Genomic DNA, 24645 nt, shown 5'->3' on the forward strand with positions numbered 1-24645 from the left:
CCAAGCTGGCGAAGGAGATGGCAGCGTGGGCGTGTGGGCATCCCCTGGGGCAGCACCCGCACATCCTGCTCCCTCTTCCCAAGGAGTATTCGGTGTGATGGCCTCCCTCCAGCCCCAGAGAATTTTCTGAGATTATTTCCCTGTAAAGGGAGGCCATTACCTGGCACGTCCTTAGGAGCCAAGGTCAGGGCACTTGTCTGCTTCCCTCAGACGGGTCCTGCAAGACCTTGGCTCTCCTGGTGCTCCCAAGGGGTGGATTTCCAAACGGCAAGCTCACATCAGCCACAGAGACTGAAGGGGATGTCCAGTCACACTCCACACCTGCATTGTCCACACAGGGACCATACAATCCCAGTCCAGGTGCTGGGACTTGCTGCCCTGTAAGTGAGCAGGTGCTTTCGAATCAAGGGTACGTAACGAAGAGCCTTTGGCCGTCTCCTCCCTTGCATCAACATGTTGCATTGAACTACAAAGTCAGGATGGTCCCGGCGGGCCTGGTTTATCCTCCACCAGCGGAGAGGAGGAGAAACAACAGCACTGATGGGGCTGTCCCATAGGTTATTACAAAGCTGCCTCTCAGTGTGTACAAACCTTCTACTTGGGCCTTTCTACCTAGAAAAGGGTTTTCCTCCAAAAGGGCTGGAAAGATGGATTCACAGCCAAAAGCATTGCTCATAATTCAAAATGCTCAAAACTGGAGTTTATTGCCATGGGGAAACAGCTAGCAAGTCCCAAGAGAAAGACATAAATGTCTTGTTGAATATTTGTACTTTCTTCCAAATGCAACCAAAAATAAGACATTCCTGGTACTTGCTGTGGCTGCCAAAATGACTGGAGAATAGAGAAGCCCCACAGAGAGGAGAGGATGAGGAGGGGAAGTGCACACAAGCGTGTGCATGTGTGCAGGCACACACGTGCCTGGGAGAAGCCCGGGGCTCGCAGCGTTTGCATTCCCCTCCAAACCGCTGCCTGCCGCTGCCACGCTGATGTGGGGAGATGGGACGGCTCCTACCGTCTTCTGTGTCCCCTGCAACACCTCAGCTGCCCCGTGTCCCCTCCTAACCTAGGACAATCCTGGCGTGGTCTAGCATCACCTGTGTTGCGTGTCCCGCCGTGCCCACCGTCTCCCCAGCCCCCAGCGATGCCCCAAGTCCTCTTTGTTCCACCTGCCAGCTGGGCAAGAGCCACCATCTCCTGCATGTTGCACCAGGGTCTGTTTCACCTGGAGCCGGCCGAGGGGGAATGGGGTGGCACTCCTAAAGCATGGAAATGCCAGCAGGTGAGAGGGAGGGAATAACCTCCCCAGGCGCATGGGAGCAAGGCAGGAGCTGCAGGTGCCGTGGTTCAGCCCCGGTCAGAAACTCAGCCCCAAGCAGCTGCTCACTCGCTCCCCCCCCAGTGGGATGGGGGAGAGAATCAGAAGATTAAAAGTGAGAAAACTCGTGGGTTGAGATAGAGACAGTTTAATAGGTAAAGCAAAAGTCGCATGTGCAAGCAAAGCAAAGCAAGGAACTTATTCCCTCCTTCCCCCAGGAGGCTCAGCCGTCTCCAGGAGAGCAGGGCTCCATCACGCATAACGGTGACTCGGGAAGGCAAACGCCATCACTTTGAACATCCCTCCCTTCCTCCTTCTCCCACCAGCTTTATATACTGACCATGACCCCATATGGTGTGGGACATCCCTGGGGTCAGCTGGGATCAGCCGTCCCAGCTGTGTCCCCTCCCAGCTCCTCGTGCACCTGGCAGAGCTGAAAAAGTCCTTGACTAGTGTAAGCACTACGTAGCTACAACTAATACATCAGTTATCAACATTATTCGCATACCAAATCGAAAACACAGCACTATACGAGCTACAGTGAAGAAAATTAACTCTATCCCAGCTGAAACCAGCTGGAAATTAAGGCAGAGGAGAGAATAAGTGAGAAACTCTGGGCAGAGGAGAGAGGGGCACCTGCCTGCGGTGTGGCCCTGCTGGGTGACTTGTCACCCACATCTACTCTGAGAAGGAGCAGGCACCCTGGGAAGTGTTTTTCACTGTGGTATGATGTGTCTAATTGCAGCCACTACCTTTATACCCCTGGCGAAACCAATTCTTTCTCACCAGAGGAAAGTGCAGACTATTTTACATTTAAAAAAAAAAAAAAAAACACAAAACACCACCACTGAAAACTGCCAAAACCACCAGTGTGGCTTCATCACTCCTCAGCCTCTAGGCAAAAACTCACCTGGGGTTTTCAGAAGCTTTCCCCAGGTTCAGGCCATGGGCAGTAGTCAGTCAACTCCAAAACCTGATTTCTAAACTGGAGGAGCAGCACAGAACTGTGCCCTGCTGCCTGCCCTCGGCTTGCTCCGTGCTCTGCCAGACTGGCCAGCAGCAAACCCACACCCCTGGGTGGCCATAATTATTTCAAGACCCCACCCCTCAGTGCATCCCTGAAGCTCCCACCACCCTTTTGCTGTGCCCCTCACAGATCCTGAGGGTAGTTTATTGATGCCAATGGGTGCTCGCCCCAGCAGATGCAGCACGAAGTCGCTGTGCTGTAGTTTTACCCCTTCACTGACAAACTTCATTCCCAGGCTTGCACCGACCCTGTGGGAAAGCCAATTTGACTTTAACCCCTTCCAAATGAGCTGAAAAGTCTTGCATTGAAATAACGCATCACCCTCTGGCCCAGCTGGGAGAACCCTTCCACGACCGGCATTCAGCCCAGGAGTCGCTCCCCGGGGCTGCCCAAGTCCTCACGCCGGAGGATGGGCAGCACATGGAAACCCACGTGCCAAGAAGCTCCTCGGCCGGGGCCTGTCAGGGCATCCTAAATGATTTGCTGGAGTGTTACACAAAGAGAAAAACATCCGAGACTCGCGGCAGGCTGCATGACTCACCATCGCCCGGGGAGGAAGGGCTCCGTTGCCGCTTATGCAAGTGCTGGCAGCTGCTGGGGCTGTGTTAGCCCTTGGTGGAAGCGTTCTGTCCCAGCAAAACCCACACATTTTAGGGCACGGTCTGGGTGCTGTTCTGCTTTCTGCTGGCCCAGCCTTGGGAACGGCAGGGCTGTGCCATGGTTGCCACGCCATGGGCACCCAAACTGGGTGTGGGGCAGGTGGTCCCCTAGCCGGACCCAGGAGAGGAGGAGGTGTCTGGATAAGGAGTTTGCAGGGTGGGGGCAGAGGAGATGACCTGGGCTGGGTGTGGGAAAAGCTCTGGAAAAGCTTGGCAAGGGGAAGGATTGGGGATTTTTTTTTCCCCCTGCAAAGTCCTGTTTTCTCACCATCTGGATTGCTGCCTTCAGGAGAGCAGGCATGAGGACGGCCACACCGAGGTGAGACCCTCTCACTCGGTGCAACTGGGAGAGAAGCAGCTGGCAAGTAGGCAGGGCAGAGCTGGGCAGAGCTCTGGGGAGTAGTCTGTCCCCCCCAGCACAAGGGAAGGCAGAGCAAGAGGCTGGGGAGGGGGGCATCACGCCCATATTTGCAGTCAGTGGGGCAGGGTCCTCTCTCTTGACTTGCCCCATCCCTGTCTGACCCCATCCCTAGGGCAGCTGGGTTTCAGGAGAGCATGGGCTTGACGGCACCCTCCAAAACAGGGTGGCAGCAGCTGGGGACACCCACAGCCCCACTCCTCTGCCAGCTGCAGAGCTGGGGTTCAGGCAGACATGAAGCCCAGAGGAAAGCTGCATCAGTCCATGCAAAGGGCTGCTCAGGTATCCAGGGAAGCTGCCCCACACACCACCCTGAACCACAACGAGCAGCTCCAGGATGTCTCATCGCCCTGGACGGAGGAGACCCCTTGCCAGGAAACAGAGCCCAGCTGGGTTCCCATCCCCCTGCAATTCTCCGGCTCTGTTGGCAGCTGTGAAGCAGGGCCCAGGCAGGAAAGCAGAGCTATGGTCACCCAGCCCTGGAGGCCTCTCTCATCTCCTGGGGGTCCTGCAGAGCTCAGGATAAGGCATCTGTTTGTGGGACACCAGGAAAAGCAGGACAAGGTGGGCCAGCAGCTCACCAGGTCCCCATGAGGAGTACAAGGATGCAGGCAGCAATCCCCATGTCCCACCATAGCATTCATGCTCCTGCTTAGGCAGGAGGGGGGATGAGGCCCCCTCTCACCAGCCACACGTGGTCCCCCCCAGACTGCCCACCTCGTCCCCCCCCGCGTGGCTGGCGGCTGACGTCAGGCAGCAGATGCATCCTGTGCCCAGCAGGCTGGAGTGGGGGTGGCACCGGCGGGCGCCTGCAAATATCACGGCTGCTGACGGCTCTGGTTATTCTTAGCACCCCGCGGAGGCGCAGGGGGTCTGCCTGGCAGCGTGGCCAGGAACCAGCGGGCTCCCCTGGAGCAGATGGCCTGGCTACATAAACCGGCTCCCTCCAAGGCACCAACGGGGAAGGGATGGGGAAAGCGGCATGGCCCTGCCTGGCACTGACCCAGCTGCAGCAGGCATCTGCAAGAAGAGGGGGTGGCTCTAGAGACAACCCAAGATCAGGACAGGGTGCAATCTCCTCTCCCAGACCCCCCCAGGGAGGGTTGTCCCAAAGTGTGCACGGGAAAGATGGGCTGTGCCTGCAGAATCTGGACAGAGCCTGCAGCTTGCAGCTCCCAGACAGGCAGCACATGGCGTGGGTCTCCCTGCAAAGAGAGGAGTAAGCCGCTCAGCCCACGACAGGCACGGAGCTAGCTGAGCCCAGGTCCCTCCCACGGCCCCACACATTTCCCCCTGTGCTCTCCTTCCCAGCCCATCACCCCCTCCAGCCAGGGGAGGCTGCAGGAGAAGCAGGGGCAGGGCTGGGGTCCCTGCACTGAGCTGGGAGCAGAGCACCCCACATTTCAGCCAGGAGAAGGGACTCCCATTTAGAGCCAAGAGAGTGACGTGGAGCCTATCTCCATGCAATGCACCGGCTGAATCGTGCCCTGCTCTCCCAGTCTGCACCAGCCATAAGTGAGTCCTCACTCCCTCTGGCTTGCTGGCCTGTGCTGGCCGTGCCTTAGTGCTGGCAGTGCCTCTCCCTGTGTCTGGGGTGCAGGCTGTCTTGCCTGGGGCACAGAGCAGCTGGGTGCCCTTGAGGAAAGCGGGTGTGCGGAGCTGCAGGCAGAAATCAGCACTGTCCCAGTCCTGAGAACAGCAGGACCCAAAAAGGCCAGAGCTAAACATAGGAAACCTACTTTTCAGCTGTCGCTGCCAGCAGCGGGGCTGGATGCCTGCTCCCGGCTGATAGCCTTGTCCCATCACGTGGCTCCAGGATCTGGGGCTTTAGGGAGCCCGTCGTGGCTTGCAAGGCTTGCAAGCAAGAATGTGGCAGCCCATGACATGTGCTGGTTGCAGATAAGGAGCGAGGAGCTGGTGGCCGGGGAGTAGCAGGGCTGGAGGGTGGCAGCCCTCCCCATGGCAAGCTTTGGGGGTGCCCCAAGGCGCAGCTCCCGGGGTTGCTGGTGGGGCTGCGGGCCAGCAGCCGGAGGGTGGAAGGAGCCTGCAGGAGCCGCCGACCTGCACCCCGGGCTCCTTCCAGCAGGAAGGAGGTGATGCGAAAACAGCGGCAGCCCTGAAACGCTCCAGGACAGGCTGCGGGGACGGCAGCCACGCCAAGGAGCCGCGGCCTCCCGCAAGCGCCGGGAGGCACCGTGCGCGGCCCGGTGGGGCGCCGGCGCGGGGGCGAGCGGGACCCCGGGCCTTGGGGGCGGTGGAACGGCAGAGCCGGGGGGCGGGAGGGGCGGCCGTGTCCTACCCCCTGTGCCCACGAGGTGGCAGCAGCCTCCCGCGGCTCCCGCCGGGCACCCGCCCCACAGCCCGCCCCACGGAGCCCGCCGTGGGGCACAGCTCCGCCCGGGGCCACCGCCCGCAGCCTGCCGGGGGCACCAGGCAGGGGCCCCCTCCCCAGCTTACGGGGCCGTTTTCCAGCCAGAGGGGCGGAAGAAAAGAAAGCTCAGAGCCCTGCTGCTCCCGTGGGCCCTGGCAGCAGTGGGGTCACCCAGGGACCCCCTTGCCAGCCCCCTGCCAGGCTGAGCCGATGCTGCCGGCACACCCTGCGCGGGGCAGATCGGCAAGGGTCGGCTCCCCTTCCCTCCCGTGGGGCTCAGACCCTCAGCGACCACAGTAAAGGGTGAGGAAGCACCTCGAAAACAGTCCTCAGCATCCACCGGTGCCACAGAGAGAGGGGACACCCCTGTAGCAGCCTGTGGGTTGCCTCTCCTTCAGGAATTCGCCTGGTTCCAGCACCATCCTAGGGCTGCCAGTGACCCCCACCCCATGCCTGGGCCCCCTGCTAGTGCCACCTCGGCTGGCGGGGCCAAATCCTGGCCTGTCCCTGGGACTGCTGGATTGACACGAAATTAAAAGTGCTGCCCGGACGTCTCCTTGGCAGCTTTTACAGCTGTTTATCCATGGTAGATGTTGTCTTCTGCCTTCCTTGGTTACTAATGGACTGGAAAGTACTTCATCCTCATGTGACGCGAATGCATCTTCCTCCTTCTTGCCAAATAGGGAACAGAAATGTTTATTGAACACTTCTGCCTTCTCTTCAGCGGCATTAGCTGCCCTATTAACAGCTCGTGCAAGCGCTGCTCTGCCGCCAGGATCCCTGCTGTCCTGGTGGTTTTGGTGGTTTTGCCCTGCTGGATTTTGACCTGGTTTATCTCTTCTTATCAATTCTGTGCACTTCAGACCCGCTGCTGTCCTCCGATTGCTGCTTCCTGCAAGTCCTGCCTATCAAGCCATTTGCAGTTCCTCTGTACAGACCTCCTCCCGCTGCCTTCACCTCTCCTCCTGCCCATGGTGGGCTTTTAAAAGCCCACCACTGCCTTCACCTCTCCTCATGCCCACTCCTGACCTCGAGCAGCTCTTTCAGATCCTTGGCCAACCCTTCTTCAGCAGCTCCCTGTTGTTCTGTCCAGATGTTTTCCTCTCCGAGGGGGTGAGGGATCTCCCAGCTGGCTCGGAGGGTGATGGCAGCCCAGCCCAGCTTCCACCCCGCACATTGTCCACCCTCTCTCACCCTGTTTCTGCATGTGATCCTTAGCTGGGACCTCAGCACCCTCCTGTTCCTCATCCCGGGCATCACAGCCCAGCCATCCCCATGTCTCTGCCAGTTTTGTCCCGTGTCCCAGCACGATTTGCCCCAACCGCTCTTCACCAGCCCACAGAGATCAGCGTGGCTCACTGACAGCAGAGGTGCTCCCACTGGGGTGCAGGAGTGGCAGGGAAGTCACTTTTCCCCCTCTGCAGAAATTTCCTTTCCCCTTTGCGTACCCCCAGAGCCCCCAGCACTCTGCAGGCAAATCGAAACCGCCCCGCGTCCTTGGCCGCCCTGGCTCTATACACACGCGTTCCACCTGTGCCTTTTTTTGGCTCTGGGTTAAGCAGCTCCCAGCCACAGCGGTGCTGCGGGTCACTTCAGGCCTCTCGGCCACCATGGGGGCTTTTCTCCCCCCCTTCCCCTCTTTTCTGCCTCTGCTCCGGAGCCACACGGGCTTTTGCGTGCCCCTGCTGTGAAGCCTCAAGGGTTGATATCGTGGCCACACTCCAGCCTCCCTGAGCCCCTCTGCCCCCCCGCCGGAGGCACAGAGAGGGGCAGGGGGGTCCCCGCCGGAGAAGGCAGCCCCTCGCCACCCCTCGCCACCCTCTCCAGGGCCACCTCGAGGGTCGCCAGGTGGGGTCCGCGCACCCCCCCCCAGCTCAAGGCTGCCGGGGGGGGGGGGCAGAAGGCACCTCGGGGACCCACGCGCGGCGTGTGCCGGGGGCAGGACCGGCGAGGGGGCGGGTGCCCGGGGGGCGGGCGGCGGAGCCGGGGCGGGGCGGGCGGCGGGGCCGGGGCGGGCGGGCGGCCGTACGCGGCGCTCGGCAGCCGGGCGCGTCCTGCCGCCGCTCGCCCTCCGCGGCCCCGGGAGCGGCCCCGGTTGCGCCGCCGTGGCAACGCGCGGGGGGATCCCGGGATGTCCTCGTCGCCCGTGGAGGAGTGCCGGTCGCCCGTGGGGCTGGACTGCTGCAGCTGCTGCCTGGACTTGGCCAACCGGAGCGGGCTGGAGGAGGGGGCTGGGGGCGAGAACAACAACCTGGGCAGCCCCACCGTCAGCAGCTTCCGGCAGCTGCAGGAGCAGCTGGTCGGCAAGAACCTCAACACCGACAAGCTGAGCTCCATCATGCGCCAGGACTCGCTGGAGCCCGTCGTGCGGGACCCCTGCTACCTCTTCAACCAGGGCATCTGCAACAGAAACATCGACCAGACCCTGCTCTCCATCCTCCTGCTCTTCCACAGGTGGGTGTCACCGATGGATGCCGAGGGGCTCCCGTGTGCTGGACGCCCCTGGAGCTGGACCCGGGTTGGCTGTGTGCTCGGAAGCTGGCCGCTGGCAGTGTGGGGACAAGACGTGGGGCCTGCAGACCCTCCGGGCTGGCAGGGGCAGGGGGACCCACGTGACCCTGGGGCTGGGTAGGGTGGCAGTGTTGGGGGTTTCTAGGTGGGGAGAAGCACTCAGCCGCGCATGGCAGGGAGCCCGGTCTGCCCACCATGGGTGGTGCCAGCCCAGTCCTGGGTGCAGGTCTGGGTGGCTCTGCCCCATGATGGACAGCGGTGCCCCTCTGTTGGTGCCCTGTTCTGTCTGGGCAGCGACAACCACCTCCAGCTGTGTGTCTTGGCCCCTGGACTCTGTGTTCATCTCCCTGGCTACATCTTGCCCACAGACATTGCCTGCAGGGGCATGGACAGTGTCCAGCTTCAAACAGGCATCGTCCTCTTAGTCCTGCATGGAGAGGGGCAGCTCATTACTTGGGAAACAGCTGTGGTGCCTCTAAAGCCACCTTTAAAGTTAGTGAGCAACTGGGTAGGGAGTCCGAGAGTCCTTCTGCCAGGTCCTGCTCTTTCAGCAGCTTACCTGTCCTTCCCTGGAGTACACTGAGTGGAAACAGATTTGGCCTGGGTGGTGTTTCCCATCCCTGGAAAGCATCTCTGCCCCTGACCAAGCTGCTCCCCCTTGGCTCAGAGCAGGCTGCTCTGGGACGGGGCCATCTGCACCCAAGCAGCGGGATGTGCTTGGGGCTGGTCCCATCCACTTGCCAGAGGGCTGGGCTTTACCCTGTCAAGGCTGGGGAAGTCAGGAGTACGGGGTCCCTCCCTGCTCCCCTGCTCTGGCATTGCAGGCAGAGGAGACTGAATGGGGGGTCGTGGGGTTGCCGCCCCACAGGGTCTCCAGCCCTCATGAGGGGGACCTCAGGGGCGGGGAGGGGACAGAGCTGTCTCAGGTCCTGCTCTGGTGCCTCCAGCTCTGTAGTGGGGCTGGCCCTGGTGCCCGGCCACCCTGGAGGGCTGGTGAGGCAGCCTGTGCTGTTGGCTGGCAGGCCCTGGGCTCTCCAGCTCGGCCTTGGGCAAGCCGAGCTGGACCAGGGGGTGCCGCAGGGAGCCGGAGAGTGGTAGCACCCAGAGCTGTGTGTGCCTTCAGCAGGTGGGAGACACCCCCCCCACTCCCAGGGCTGAGGGGACATGTGGCCCATCGGCATGTATGTGGCAGGCATCCATCTGCACGACTGGCAGAGCAGGCAGCGGCTCTGGGGCTCACTCCTCTGGCATGAGTGGGGTAGCGTGCAGGTGGGGCATGCGGCAGCACCCACGCATTTGCAGACACCTCACCATCGCCTCCCCTCCCTGCATGCGCATGCACCTGTGGGCATGCTCCTGGGCTGTGCACGGGTGTGCAAGCCACCCTCCACTGCCTTCTCTTGATGCGGGGAAGCAGGTGGACTCACACGTGGCTGCCCCACGCGTGCAAGCCACCCAGGCGATGCACGCACGCCTCCTCGCCCCAGCCAGCGTCTCACACTGAGCAGGCTGCTCCCTCTGAGCCATCCTCAGCGGAGACGCTCTTCCTGCACTTACATAACTCTGAGCTGCCGCTCAGGTGGGAAAGGAGGAGCTGGGACATCCGCCAAGGCACCCGGCACCCGGCCTGGGCTCCTGGCTGCACGACGAGCAGCAAACCCACCCAACCGGGAGGAAAACGGGAGTGAGAGATTTCCGTTTGCTCCAGGAGGCTGCAGCCAGTTGGCATCATGGTTGGAGAGGGGAAGCGAGGCACCTTCCCCAGTGCGGGCTGCCGGGGCTGCGTGTCAGAGCCAAGCATCCAGGCTGCTCGCCCGGGGAGGCGGTGACAGTGCCCATGGGCGAGAGGCGGGCAATGTGGGCATGGCTTGCTGCTTTCAAACTCGTCCCTGCTGGGGCAGGAGCCACAGTGCTCCTGGCAAGCATCGGTCCACCCTGCTGAGGTAGGGAGCGAGCAGAGGTGCCGGGGGACCTCGGTTTCTCCCTCTCTGTGCCCCTTAGTGCCCCTTGCTGCAGTGCCCAAGCCTCTCCTCCGTGCACTGGTGTGAGTTGTGTCCCGAGAGGCTCCGAGCATACCTGTTTATGACAGGCTGTGCCACAGTGTGGTGCGAAGCCCTGGTGTCCCTCCATCACACCCTGCTTCCAGGCACCCAGCTGCCAGCCTGTTCTGGAGACTCCTTGGGTGATCCCCCTTTGCCCTTGGGTGGCACGGCGCGTGGGAGCCGAGGGGCACAGCCCCGGGCACTGGAGGCAGGTGTGCCTACACCCGTGTTTGCTGTTGTTTTGCTCCAGCCTGAACTTTCTCCTCCTGGGGAATGAGCCAAGATACCCAAGAAATGATAGCATACAAAGCAGGGGATTGTGGGTGCCAGAGTACACCCCGATAACAGGCCTGATAAGGGCACCCTTGCAGCTGGCACCAGGGAACCTGAGCAGGTTTGTGCCCCTTGTTCTAGATGATGTGCTCCTATACTGGCATGGGAAGAGGGAGAGGTTGTGTGGATGCGCACACTTGTGTGTGGCTGAAGTCCAGCATGGCACAGGAGGACCAAGCAGCTGCATCTGGAATCCAGGTCTGGCTCTGGGGCTGTTGGAGACAGTTCATCCCATGATGGATCAAGCCCTGGTCTCTGCAAGTCAGGGTCAGATTAGTGCTGGGGGTCTTAGATAACCTACATTCAGCATTTCCAGCCTGTCTCTGGGGGTTTCCCCTGGCTGGGTGGTCCCTGCCAGGGTCTCCGTGCTCTTTGCTCACTGCAGGGATACTGTGAGGGATGCACAAGGTAGGGATGCTCTGGACCAATTTTCTCCAGGCTGACACTCCTGCAGAAAACCTTCCTGCTCGGGATCCTATTTAAAAAGGGCTTCTCCTCTCTGTGCCCTCACATTGGGCATCAGGAACTGCTCTCCAAGGAGACCTGGACAGCTCCAAGGGGCCAAGCTTGCACGGAAACACCAGGGAGAGGGAGGCCAGTTACCTCCATGCAGGCTGGGTGATGCATCTCCACACAGATGCCAGCACTGTGGGCAGAAACGTCTCCACCATCCCTCCACAATGCCAGTGTTACCCCAAGATTGCTCATCCAAGACTCGGGTGTGAGCCTGACCAAGCGTGAGCTGGGGAGAGCAGCCCCATGACTGTGTGGCACCTCTCCTGGGGCTGGGGGGGCTAAGGGGAGCTGGTGACATGGGAGGGGGTCAGTGCTGCAGGGGGAGAGCACCTCCCAGCTGCATACTGGCATGTGATTCAAGCAGGGCCCCGCCTGGCTCTGAGGTGGGGAGAGGAGATACGTGTCAAACCGCTCGCCCACATCAACCAGCCCGTGCCAGCTCTCCTTGCCCAGGCTCTCCTGGATAAGATTTGGCAGCCTGGTCAGCCTGTGCCCCGTCCCGTTCCAGGCAGCAATGGGATATCTCTGCCCAGCCAGACTCTTTCAGGGCACTGCAGGACCTTCTGCTCCACCGAACAGGGTGAGCAATGACCCATCCTTGGGTCTGAGCTGTGAAAGGGAATGGGGACCACCTTCCCCCGGGTCCTGCACAAGCCAAGGAAATTGCAAGGAGGTGGGGGAGCACTGTGCTGCACCAAGAGGCTGGGGGAAGGATGAATCAGGGCGGGAGAAGCTGGGCAACACTGCCTTTCCCACCATAAGGTCAGGCCAGTGAGCAAGAGATGCCCAGGCAGCTGTGCCAGGGTGGCATTTGTGGCATGGCACCATTTGTTCCCATCCATCGGGTGTCACTTTGTGGCAGCGATGCAGGAGGAGGAGATGGAGCCAGGGCTTAAAGGACATCCCGGGGCGGTGGGGCCGGGGAGCACATTCCTGCTGACCGAGTGGGCTGGAGCAACAAGGAGGCATTGACAGGGAGAGGGGCCGCGCGGGAGCACGTGTGAGCGTGAGAGAGGTGTGGGTGTGAGACTGGAGAGCCATCCCGCCGGCCGCTCTGCCCTCCCCAGCCCTGCGGGGCAGGTCTGCCCGGGGAGGTGGCTGTGAGAGCCACCCTTCCCACCCGGGACTGGTGCACCGGGTATTTGTTTGCTATGCTCTCGTGGGACAGCGTTGCACGTGGCCTGACCCGTGTCTTGTAGCGTAGTTTGCAGACTGGCAAGATGCTGGGGAGCTTTTGCTTTTGTAGCAAGAGCCTTGGCTCCGGGGACTAGCTGACCTTGGCGTGCCCAAATCCTCCCACTGCCTGGTGGGTGCCAGGCAGCCAGTCTGCTGTGCCCGCCTTGGTTTCCATCACAGGCATCCTGCCACCCTGGGACCCCACCCTGTGACCCAGCAGGCTTCAGGGCGATGTCCCTGCAGGCCAGGCTTGCCGGGGCTCCTGGCTGGGGAAGCCCAGCAGCACTGGGCTCAGCCGTGGCACACCACACTTGGCACCATGCACCATACCTGCCCCTGCCTGATTCTGTGAGACCCAGCTCCCTCCAGCAAGGAGAAGTCCCAGCATGCCCTGGAACACAGGAGAGTCCTGCTCAGCACCTCCAGCACGAAGGATTAAACCATTTGCCCCTGGCCACATGTCTGTGGCCAAGGGGGCCTGGCACAGCTGAGCTGAAGTCTAACGATGATAACACCAGCTATGCAGAAACCCATCACCTTGGCCTCCTGTGGATGCTGCAGCACTGCCTGTGTGCCAGGGCATGTGCCCTGCTCCGAGCAGGCAGGGTGTACGTGTCCCAAGGGCGGGCAGGGATGGGCAGCGCTGCCCCGTGGGGAAAATGCTGGCCAGGTTTTGTTTCAAGCTTTGAACTTTAGGTGTGGAAAAGGTTGGAGTTGGAGCAGGCTACAAGGGTCTGCCCTGGTCCCAGCATTGTGCTCCCCCCTTCCCTGGGGCCGCATGGCCCTATTCTGGATGGTGTTGAGGCCACTAATGCTGAGCTCATCTGTGAGTTGGGGCTGGGACTGCACGCAGGGGAAGCCTTTTACAGCCTGGCCGGCATCTCCGCTCCCACCGGGGCACACGGCAGACACAGGTGCTGTGCGCAATGTCTTTGCAGGCGTGCTGTGCCCCTGGTGTGCTCCTCTGTGCTGGGACCCAGTGCCTCCCAGCACAGAGAGGGTTAAAGCTGACCCTGTATTTTGGGGGAGCACCATGACCTGTGTGGGAGAGAGGGGTTCAGGGCACTTATCGGCAGAAACTGGCAGATGCATGTGTGCACAGGGGATGTGACAGTGGTGTGTGTATACGCACTGTAAGGTGGCTGCCAAGGGGAGAGAGGGTCCGGACGGTTCCTGCCCTTGGGAAGTGACGGAGACCCCATTTGCAGAAGGCAGAGGATACCCCGGGCTGTGTGGTGGGGCAGGGTGAGGGCTGGAGAGACGTTAAAGGCCGCAACCTGTCCTGAAGCCATGCTTCGCTGATGAGCTCCAAGTTATATTTATCCAGGTGCCGCACATTACTGGCTTCAGGACAGGAGTTCATCATCCCCTCTGTGTGCTTAGAGAGAGAGAGATAGATTTGAGGGGCTTTTGCTGCAGAATGACTCCAATGGCAGAGCAGAAGCCCTGGGCCACTCCCTGCCCTGCTGACCCCCTGGCCCAGGGGTTAGGTGTGAGCCAGTCCTCACCACGCCCTGCCTGCGACTCCCCTGGGGATCGCAGCCCTGCCTGGGTGGGCAGCGGGGTGGCTGATGCCATGGGGCAGGACAAGACACCCCCGTGGCCTCAAGTGAAACCATCCCTGTGATCCCCCCATGGCATGGAGCAGATCTGCTCCAGGCAGTTTGGAGGCAGGGGACAGTCTCAGGTTGTCCCAAGGGTTGGCACGAGCCAGGTGGCGGCTGGCAGCCAAGGCCAGGCGCACAGAGGGCCGTGGCAGTGCCACAGGTACATGTCTCGCCGGCAGCTTATTGTCTTTCATGTTGTTATTGTTCTGAAATGTCAGCAAGGGAAGGATTTTAACAAAGTGTCCCTCGTTCAAAATGCCCAGGATTCTTCGCAAAGGCCAGGCAGGGTATTAATAACCGGCTCTGCTGAAACTGTGCAGTCCCAGTGCGCGTCCTTGCCTGACCTCCTGCGGAGCGGCTGGCTCACACACCGGCAGAGTTCGGCTCCTTTCCCACTCCTGACCCATACCAGGTTGTGTCTGGCTGGGCTTTGCACCCCCCTGCTGGGTCCAGCCAGCCGGCTGTGGGGAAGGTGCGTCGAGGGGCGGCTGGGGCTCGCCCTGAGCATGCCTGTCGGGCCAGGCAGGAGAGCACAAAGCGCAGGCACCTTTGAAAGGGGAAGGTGAAGGAGTCAAGGGTTTCCTTGAATGTGGGTTAGTCTGGGCTGGAAAAGCAGCTTTTGGTTGCACAGGGTGCCAACACACTGCTCTCTCACAGCTTCCCAGCCTCTGTCCTCTCATTATATAATGAGCTGCCTTCCAATTAGTGATCCAGGCCCTCCCGCACGCCGCAGGGCAGCAGCTGCCAGTGCCGAGCGTGGCTCCGGAGCGCCCGCTCCTGCCTGCAAACTGGTCTGGGATTTCTTTTGGTGGATGCTGGAGGCCCTGCCTTGGGGTTCCTCTCTGGCTGGGGATCTCCAGAAAAGCCAGCTCCATGCCAGGAAGGGGCTCAGGGATCCCCTGCCTGCCACACATTCTGGGGTTCAAGGTTACTGGGTGGCCCTGGTGTTGCAGGGGGTCCCTTCAGCATCACAGCCACCTCTGCTCTGTCCCCAGTTCCCTGAAACCTGGCCGGAGAAGGGCAGCTAGGATCTGGGGACGATACACCTGGGACTGTCTGAGATGATACAGTGGCCTATGAAACAAGGACAGGCCTGAAGTTCACAGCCTGGGCTGGCAGGAGACCTGCGGGATAGGTCATGGCTAACCAAGGGAGGTAATAACATGGAGTTCAGTTATGGGACTCCACCCCACAGGGCCTGTGGGTGTGAAATGCTTGCTCTGCAGAGAGATTTGTGGATGAAAACTCTGCTGAGGGTTCAGTCTGCCCATCCTCCCTGGGGCTGGGCATCCCTAACCCGCCAGAGGCAGGGAGTGTGGCCAGGGACCAGCTCTGCTCCCCTCCCTACCGCAGCCAGTCACGATGCTTGTGGCAACACCACAGGTTTTTTGCTGGGCTGTGCCACACCTGACACCTTCCCCCCCGGCATGCTGTGGTTGTGGGACCCTGCACAGGCCAGGTGGGCAGCGGGGTGGCGAGGTTTGCTGCATGGCCCCTGGCAGGGCGCCTGCTGGGGAGGCCCAAGCTGTGCAGGCAGTAGCGTGGGGCTGGTGTCAACAACACAGGCAAGGCAGGAGGATGGGCTGCACAGTCCGGGGCTTGTAATAAGCAGATCAGCCCTTTTTCCTCTTCCCCTCCTACCCCGGTATGCCTGGGGAAGCCATGGCTTCGGGGGCTTCCTATGTACAGCATCGCAGACAGGGCTGTGCCAGAGCCGGGTCATCTCTGACCTCCCTCCTCGCAATGCTGCTGGGGGCTACCAGCTGCTACCAGGGCGTGCTGGGTGGGGGGCACGGGAGGAAGAAGGGGGGCTGGTGAAAAAGTTAGAGAAAGAAAAATTGCAGCTCTCAGCAGGCCGGCTCTGGGGTGTGCACTCGCACGCCAGAAAACACAGAACTGGGAGTACAGCCAAGTACCTTTATCAGAGGAAGCAGGCAGCCCAACAGCTGGACAAGGGAGCCTGCCAGGGCTCCCTCCTCCCACCCCACACTGCCTGCAGCCCAACAGGTTGGAGGAGTCCCCGCTCCGCAATCCCTGCCAGTGCCCCGCTGCCCTGTGGGGGTGTTAGCCGTGTCCCCTGCCCACAGCTCCTGGCACTCCTCAGGTCCCTGCCGCCCATGGGAGCTTGCTCTGCCTCTGTCAGTGGTGAAGAAAGGGAGTACAGGTTCCCCATTGGCCTTCCCTGATTGCAAATCCTTCCTGGGCTTCCCCAGAATTGCAGAAGCCATGACCGCCCTGAACAGGTCTCCCCATTGCTCTGGTGTTCCCTAGCCCTGGGGCTGGGACTAGGTCTAGCAAAGCCAGCAGCACTGACTTTGCAGGGAGGGGCTTGCCTTACGGATGTACCCAGGAGGGGTTGCCCTCTGCTCTGGAGCAGCACATACCTTGCATGAAGGGATTTATAAGCCCTCCAAGCTTCTGGTGAGCATGAACCAGATTCCCATGTCACAGGGATCCTGGCTGCATGAGGCCTCCATGGTCCCACGCAGGCCCTGGAAGGCACTGGCTGAGCCAGGGGTAGTGCCAAGTCTGCAGTTAACAGCTTGGCCAGGACACCATCGGGATGAGGAAGCCAAGAGCTGGCCAACTGGTGTGCTCCGGCAGCCGGCAGCTCTGGTCCCACAGCCCTTGGGACTGGCACAGCAGCCCCATGCCAGCACTATAGGGCAGTCAGGTGCAGTTTCGGATGCTGGGAGTGGGACTGCAGAGTGGGACAGCAGATGACACAGCTGCTTGTTTGCCTGTGTGCAGCCCCCTGGCATTACCTCTCCCTCCCCAGCACCAGGATTGGGCTACCGGGCAAGACTGGGGGCTCCACAGACCTGTCCCACACCCAGACCTTCCCACTATGGCTTCCCACAAGCCTCAAACATCAGCGTGGTCCCTGGCCACCCCTCCTTCAGTTCCTGCAGGGCACGGCTGGCCCTGGTGCTGGCACCCCCAGTCCCCTTGGCTTTCACAGCCCCAGCTGCAGGATTTCAGGCTGTGAAAGGCAGAGTTTTTCTAGCTGCGTGTTTGCAAGAAGTGGCTTTTCCTCTCCCACTCTGCTCTGACCCTTTGAGCTGGAGATCTGGCTCCGCAGAGCAGCCTGGGCAGCTTTGGCTCTGCGCCTTTCCCGTATTGCTCTCCAGTGTCTCCGAGGCCAGGCAATACACATTTCCCACGCCTTAGAGCTTCTGAAGGGCCTTCCTCCCATTGAACACAGTCCTTGGGAGAGAGCAAGCCAGGAATGCTGCCACAGAGCAGCAAGAATGGCCTGGAACTGGGGGAGAGCAGAGGCTGAGGAGCCAGGACTGCTCCTGCAGCACTGGCTGTTCCTCCAGCTCCCACCAGCAGCTGGCAGGGCGAGGGCATCCTTTCGTGTGTGGCACCACCGTACCTTGCATGGGCTCAGTGCACAAGGCTCAGTGTGATAGCACATCTCGTCCCTGGGGTTGTGGGCATGGGGCCGTGTCCTCTGACCCACAACACAGTGTGGGTGTGGGGTGCCAGGAGGCGAGAGATGATCCCATCATCCTGCTCCTTGTCATCCCTTGCTCCAGCCAGGCTTAGCCCTGTGGGAGGCTGCAGCCCAACTGCATTCATGCTTCTGCGTCCTGTTGCAGAGGAGGGGATGGTCACTAAAAGTCATCCCGGTGATCAGGGCTGGCATCTCTGGGCTGGGGCACAGGCTGTGTGTGGGCTTGCCGAGGGGTTGCTAGCAGGTTTGGGGTATCCTGCAGGGCCATTGATAGGGGTGACACCAGCAAATAGCCATTTCACCACATTTCACCACATCTCCTAGACGCTCAGTGACAGCCACGGGTTTTTTTTTTCCCCCCAGAAAGTGCAACAATTACTGTCACAATTACACTGTACCGTGGCTGCTGTTATTGTTCCCAAAATAACCACAGGCACGAGCCAGAGCCCTGCCTGACGAGCCTCCCATAGCTGCGGCAAGAGCTGCCATGCTGCTGCCCCAAGGATGTAGCTCGCACCACTGGCCCCTCTTGCCCAGCTTACTCCAGGGCACCCATCACCACGGCCTCTGGTGCCGCAGGGTAGCAGCAAGTCCATGGCCCCCTGCGCTTTAGGAAGAGCAAGGAGGGACATTGCCCACCCTGCTCTGCTGCTGGCTGGCGCTGAAGGAGCTGGAGTGGGGTGGTGGGAGAGGAAGCAGATCCCAGCAGCCCTGCTGGAATGGAGCCAGCAGCCCAGCAAGGCTGTCTGCTGGGGCCACGGGGGGCTGGGAAAGGGCCCCCCACTGCTTGGGGCACAGCTGGAGCCCCACGCAGGACTCTGCTGCTGTGGGAGGCGTTTGGACAGCCCACAGGGGCTCCCATACGGATCCCTGGGGAGAGCCAAGCACAAACTGGGGGTCCAGCAGAGAGCTGCGAGCTGCTGCTCCCGCCTCTGAGGCGCCAGTTGGGCTGCACTGGGGCCGTGCTGTGGGCTGGAGGTGCCTCCCCCCTGCACAAGGGGACAGCTGGGCTGCCCCCACGCCGCACTGCCGACACCATGTGTGTATGCACGGGTATGTGTCTGCGTCAGCTGTGAGTCAGGGCAGCGTGTGCATGTGCAGGGGGAGGTATCTGCAGCGCACATGCAGGATGCATTGGCATGCATGCAGGAGGGCGTGCTTGTAGGGTGTGCATGTGCAAGTCCACGTGCATGTGCGTGCAGGACTCGCACATGTGTGCATGAGTGTACGGGTTGCAAGGTGTGCCCGTGTTTGTGTGCACCCAGCAACACATCCAGGGTGCCTGCAGCAGAAGCCTCATCCCCCAAGTGGATGTGCAGGTGAGGAGCTGCAGGGGGTGGGCTGCCTCCCTGCTGAGGCTGTGCCAGGGAGAGGAGGCAGGCCCTGTTCCCAGCATCATCTGCCCCCGCCGAGACGGCTGCCTTAGGATTCCTCATTAATTAAGTCCCAGGAAGGAAAAAGAAAGCAGAGTCTTCTGCACTTCCATCCCTAAAAAGCATTCCTCTCCTGGGGGTCTTATGGAGGAGGGCAGCATCCTTCCCAGCCTCACAGCTGGGAAGCCTGCGCCCCAAGCAGTGATGGCCGTGGTCAGGGCTGTGCAGGGCTGGGAAAGACCCCAGGAGGGGCAGCAGGGAAGACAGCGACTTACTTTTGTTTATTTTTGCAATAGTCCAAGCTCCATGGGAAAAATACTGGAGGTGACAGAGCTGAAGCAATTTCCTCCCAAAGTACTGTGCTGCTGCACTTCCCCACTTTGCTCCAGCAGCTGTGGAACTCGCCAGCTTTTCCTCAGAACTTGGTACTTGAGTGCCGTGTTGGGAAGGGTCCGGGCAGGGCCAAGGACCCCAGAGACATGGGGGCAAGAGCCTTGAGCCAGGCTCCGGTCTGTCTGTCCTGAAGCCTGTGGTCCCTGGCACTAACAATTTAGGGCTTTCCTTTGGGAAGGGGGCTGGGCCAGGTCTGCAGGTGCTGTAGCACAGTAGATGGGGAAGTGGGGAAACTGAGGCATGGCTGCCAGGGCTAGGGGCAGGCTGAGGTCTGCCCACCCTACCTCCATGCTGCTCCCCATCTCTGTGCAGGAGACATAAGGTGGCACAACCAGTGATGAGCCCAACTGTGGGAGAGAAAATGCCTCTCCCCTTTTCCCCTCTACCCTCTCCACACTGAGATGGGCACCTTCCCTGAACTGCGATGGGAAAACGAGTCACAGGACCCCCGGTGTGGGTGGCCTGGGCTTGTCCTGGCCAAGGGGACAGAGCTGTGCCCCGTGTCCCGGGGGCTGCCACCCTGCCCACCACCAGCCACCCTGGGGACAAGCACACACAGAGCGCCTTTCATCTGTCTGTGGAGGGGGGCAGCTGCCCGCTCCCCGCTCAGCACCCGCGCGGCTCAGGGTGGCACGCTGGCCCGCCAGCCCCTGAAAGGGATGATTGAGCGTGGCTGAGGTCATCTGCCCCGCGTGTTTACCCCATGCCCGTGGCCCCGAGATGCGGCCAGCACGCAGGCTGTCCCTGCCACCCGGCGGGCCAGGGGGACGTGGCTGCGGGCAGAGCTGGTATTGCTGCTGGAGCGCTGGGCTGCCACCGGGGAGCAGAGGGGCTGGAGAGGGGTGGCAGGCGCTGGCATGGCCTTCCGGCCGCCATACTCTCCAAGCCTCTTCAGGAGGAGGGACTGGTGAGTAGGCTCTGGGCGCAGGGAGGGTGGGGGGGACATGTGCCATCCCTGGGGCTTGCAGGGGAACAACCCCTGCTCAGCCCCTGCCCAACAGCTTTGCATGGGCCAGGCTGGTGCTGGCACGGGGGTATGTGGAGGATCCCTCCCATAGACGGAGGGACCAACAGGTCCCACATGTCCCCCTGCAGGGAGAAGCACCCTTCCTGTATGCAATCCCCCCACTGGGGAGGAGAAGATGCTTTCAAACCTGTGTGTCTTGGGGCACCTGCACATGCCCAGCCATGGTTCATGGGCAGCACAGCGTGCTACACAGGGTGCCCGTGTCCTTTGCCGCTCAGGTCCTCATCCTGCCTGGGGAGGTAGGGGAGCAAACTGGCAGGGCCTTGCTCTAAGAAGCAGCCATGCTGCACCGTGCTACAGTTTGCCCTTCTGATGGGGAAATAGCCCTCTGCTTACCCTCAGCCCTTTCCCCAAGGAAGGGGCATGGCAGCATGCCCACCAGCCAGGGGCCCTTGGGCCGCTCCCCATGCTGGCACCCACCAGCCAGGTGCCGGGCACCGTCAGCATCCCCTGGTTCAGGGTGTTTGGGGTCCTCTGTAGAATCTCTGGGGTGCACATGCCCCTACCAGCACTAATGCTTTCTCACTTGCTGCGCAGTGGCACGGACTTTCTCGCGGGCTCTCGGTCAGCATCAGCACCCACCCTGGCTTGCAAAGGACAAGCCCTGCGGGGTCGGCAACAGTGAGGGGACTGCCCGGGTGCTGGGCAAAGTCCACCAGGTCCCGGTCCGAGAGCAGGGATAAGCCCTGGAGCTTAGGGCAGCCGAGCCCAGGGGGAGCATCACCCGCGGTGGGCAATGCCAGCCCCAGCCCCCCCATGTCGGGAGGGGCGTCCTGGGGGGGACCTTGCCTCCGCCCACGGTGCTTGCACACGCGTGTGCACACGCGGGGAGGCCGCTCCGCGCAAACTCAGCGCAGAGCGGCCTGTGCACCCCCAGCATCCCCCCGACACCATGGCGCGCCCCAAGCTCCCTCCCCGCGCAGCTCGGAAGGCAGCACGGAGGGGCTGCAATGCCGGCCGTGCCCGCGGGGCGGCGGCCCCCCCCGGCCGGAGCGCGGTCCCGGTGCGGCGGAGGCTTATGCAAGGGCGGGGCGGGGCCGGCGGGCGGCCCCGCGCTTGTTTTGCACCCCGGCGTTTGTTTTGCACCCCGGCGTTTGTTTTGCACCCCGGCGTTTGTTTTGCACCCCGGCGTTTGTTTTTTTTGCACGCCGGTATTGTTGTTCTCTCCCGGGTTTGTTTTGCACTCCCGGTTTTGCTTTGCCCGCCCATGGCTGCCCCGGTTCCTTCGCCCCCCTCTTTGCCCCCCGGCGGATCGTGCTGTGCGGCGTCCTGCAGGGGTGCACCCCAAATGCAAAGCGTGTGTCCTGCTTTTCCCAGTCCCCCAAGCACAGGAGTGGGGTGCTGAGGCATGTGGGCTGCGGGTGAATGTGGGGTGGTGGGACGGATGCGGTGCCAGGGCGCTGGGTGCAGAAGGCAGGGGTGTGCAGGAGTGAGTGTACAGAGTTGCAGACTCGCGAAGACACAGTACTGGGGGGGCAGCCGTCCTGTACTGGGAAGGGGCCGTGCTGTGCTGGGGTGAAACGGGGAGGCGCAGAGGGGCGGCAGTGGGGTGCAAGGGTGCTGTGCCGGGGGGTGCAGTACCGGGGGACCGAGGCGCAGCACCGGAGCAGTCCCGGGCGCGGCGCTGTGGGGCGGGGGGCGGGCCCGGCCGCGCTGGCACCTCCCGACGGGGCGGGCGCCGCCGATATAAGTGGGGGCGGCGGGGGGGGAGCTGCAGTGTTCCCTGTTCTGTCTGGTGTGGTCGCATCGCTCTCGTAGCCGTAGCCATGAGCACCGGCATGTACCAGTCCCCCATGGAGGTGGCTGTCTACCAACTCCATAACTTCTCCATCTCCTTTTTCTCCTCCCTGCTTGGGGGGGACGTGGTTTCCGTGAAGCTCGACAACAGGTAGGGGTAGCCCCGGTACCGGCCGCGATCCGTCCCGCCGTTTTTCGCCGCGGCCCGGGGCGGGCCAGCGCGTTGCTGCTCGGGGGGGTGGGTGCTTTGCCCTGGGTGAAGGGGCGTCGCGGTGCATCGGTGCCCCGGGAGAGCCCGCTGCATTGCCCCTGCTGAGGGGGGTCCATGTGCATTGTTGCTCTGGAGGGGAGGGGACGGATGGACCGGTGCCCTGACACCCAGTGAAGGGGGAAGCCCCGGTGCATTGCAGCCTGGGGTGGGGAGGTGTCCTGGTGCATGGATCCCTGGGGAAGGAGGGGCTCGGGGGCTCGCTGCTAACGCTCTGCCTTTCTGCTCTCTTCCAGTGCCTCCGGAGCCAGCGTGGTGGCCATCGACAACAAGATCGAGCAGGCAATGGTGAGCCGCAGTGCTGCTCCCCCCGTGCCCCTCGATCCGTGACACCCCCTCCCCGGGTGGGGTGCTCTTGCTTAGGGGGGTCCCCACACCCCGGGTGGGTGCTCTGCCCGGAGAGGGGCATCTCTGCTCCCCAGCCTATTGCTGGGCAGAGCAGCTCCTTTGTCTGGCTGCTGCAGCTGGCTGAGCTCATTGGCTCCAGCAGCGCCGCAGTGCGCAGGGAGCCTGCCGAGGGGGGATCTGGGAAGGACCCTCCGGGGACATGGGGGTGACCAAGCCAGGCCCCATGGGTGATAGGAAGCTGCAGCCTGCCAAACCGCCAAGGGAGGGGGGATGTGGAGCTGGAGAGTGCCTCTAGAGGCAGCGAGACCTGGGAGATGGGCGTCCTGAGGGATGCTATGGATGCTGGGGGGACTACACTGGGTAAGCACCGAGCCCTGGCATGGGTGCTGAGGGTGGTGTGGAGAGGGACGGCCTTTAGGAAAACAGCTTTTGTGGCACTTGGCGAGTGGCTGGGGGCAGAGCTGTGTGAGGCAGGGTGGGAGCAACCCCCAGGGCATAACAGTTAATTGACCAGTCTCTTCAACCATCTTTTGCAGGATCTTGTGAAAAATCACCTGATGTATGCAGTGAGGGAGGAGGTGGAGGTCTTAAAAGAGCAAATCAAAGAACTGTTGGAGAAAAACTCTCAGCTGGAGCGTGAAAACAGCCTCCTGAAGACCCTCGCCAGCCCTGAGCAGCTGGAGAAGTTCCAGTCCCGGCTCCCCACGGAGGTCTTGTGCCTGGAGGAGCAGAGCCCTGGGGCAGCTGCCCCAGCCCAGCACTCCGGGGGCTCTGCGGTGTAAGGTGGCTCTGTCCTTGGGGTGGGCAGAGCCACAGAACTCTTTCTACTTAATCTCCTGCAAAATCGTTTCCGCCTTCATCTCACACGAAGGACTGCCAGACCCCGGCGCTGAGCCGCGCCCGCCCTGGGCAACCCTGGCCAGCCAGCAGAGCCAGTGGCTGTCTCCTGCATGAGGATGCTCTTTTGCGAGGGAGACGCGGGCAGCTGACACCTCCCCATCCAACCCGCCATGTGCCAGGAGTAAATCTGCAGCCTGCCCGTCCCAGGCTCTGCTGAAACCTGGGCGTCTGCAACACCCTGCCAGTGCCAGGTGGCCTTTGGCACTTTAATGGGAATCCACGGTTGGAAGGAGCGTTTGCTGAGTCCTGTGCCTTTGCTGCGCTGTGCGGGGGGGGTCTCTTTCTGGCAAAGCCTGATGTTGGAGGAACACCGTCGTTTAGTGAGCAATGCAGATTTGTACCACTCGCCACCCAGGAGCATGCTGGAATCCAAACCTGACTGAGCAGCACCGGTGGTGGCAGTTGTGGTCTAGTGCATGGCTGTACGCACATCAGTGTGGGGATTACAAGGAAAAAAAGCTTGTTTTATTAGTTTGGGCATCTTCTGTAGCTGTATCTATGTATAAATACATGCATGAGCAGTGCCCACAAGGCTGTGGGGTGCCCTGCTCTGGGCCAGCCGTGCCCATCTCTGTACAGCTGGGGGATTCAAGGCAAGACTGGAACAGCAAGCGGCTGTAACTAGGTGGCCAGCACTGTGAGCAGCCTGAAGGAGGGGATGGATTCACCCCTCTCTGACATGCACCGTGACAGAGCTGTGCGGCAGCGCTGGGAGGATCTGGACTGACTGGTGGGCAGAGCCATGACAGGGGCTGTGCTCCAGCCTGCTGGGTTGGGGGGAGCTGGCCCATGCTCCTGGGCTCCCCACCTTCCCTGGCCAGCTCTGAGAAGTGACGGGACGTCCCTTTTGACGTCGGAAGCGGTGATACAGTTGTGTAAATCTAGGTAGAAATGGCAATAAACTCTACTTTTTATATGAATGTGTGCCCCAAGCTGTGTGTCTTTGCCTGGGAAGGGAGAGATGCTGGGGAGAGGGGGGTGGCGGGGTGGGGCGGGTGGGTCGCTAGGTAAGGGGCTGGGGCTTGCTGGTATGGGACTGGTGAGGACACTGTGCTGCAGACCTGCTGGGGGCTGGGCTGGTGCTATTTCCTAGCTGGGAAAACCTGGCAGCTCCCCACCTTTGGGAGAGGGGGGTGGGGGGTGTCAGTTCCCCCTAAACCGCCC

The 24645-nt window shown here is 61.6% G+C and overlaps 1 protein-coding gene across 2 annotated transcripts; it reads left to right on the forward strand.

Annotated features, from left to right (window-relative positions):
• The first annotated feature begins 7775 nt into the window (after nucleotides 1-7775).
• Nucleotides 7776-24401, forward strand: TSC22D3 (TSC22 domain family member 3). Of its 2 annotated transcripts, none has more exons than XM_064463538.1 (3): nucleotides 7776-8244; nucleotides 22470-22521; nucleotides 23118-24401. In XM_064463538.1, the coding sequence occupies exons 1-3, from the start codon at nucleotides 7922-7924 to the stop codon at nucleotides 23361-23363; spliced, it is 621 nt and encodes a 206-aa protein (XP_064319608.1). In that variant the 5' UTR covers nucleotides 7776-7921; the 3' UTR covers nucleotides 23364-24401. The 2 variants fall into 2 exon arrangements, with proteins under 2 accessions (XP_064319608.1, XP_064319609.1); XM_064463539.1 differs by lacking the exon at nucleotides 7776-8244 and adding an exon at nucleotides 21936-22116.
• The last annotated feature ends 244 nt before the right edge of the window (nucleotides 24402-24645 follow it).

This window comes from Phalacrocorax carbo, chromosome 11 (genome assembly GCF_963921805.1).
Source record: "Phalacrocorax carbo chromosome 11, bPhaCar2.1, whole genome shotgun sequence".
Lineage (NCBI taxonomy): Eukaryota > Metazoa > Chordata > Aves > Suliformes > Phalacrocoracidae > Phalacrocorax > Phalacrocorax carbo.

Coding starts and splice junctions, on each gene's coding strand:
- TSC22D3 (XM_064463538.1), top strand. CDS start 7,922: ATGTCCTCGTCGCCCGTGGAGGAGTGCCGGTCGCCCGTGGGGCTGGAC. Junction 8,245..22,469: donor ATCCTCCTGCTCTTCCACAG/GTGGGTGTCACC, acceptor GCTCTCTTCCAG/TGCCTCCGGAGCCAGCGTGG. Junction 22,522..23,117: donor ACAAGATCGAGCAGGCAATG/GTGAGCCGCAGT, acceptor CATCTTTTGCAG/GATCTTGTGAAAAATCACCT.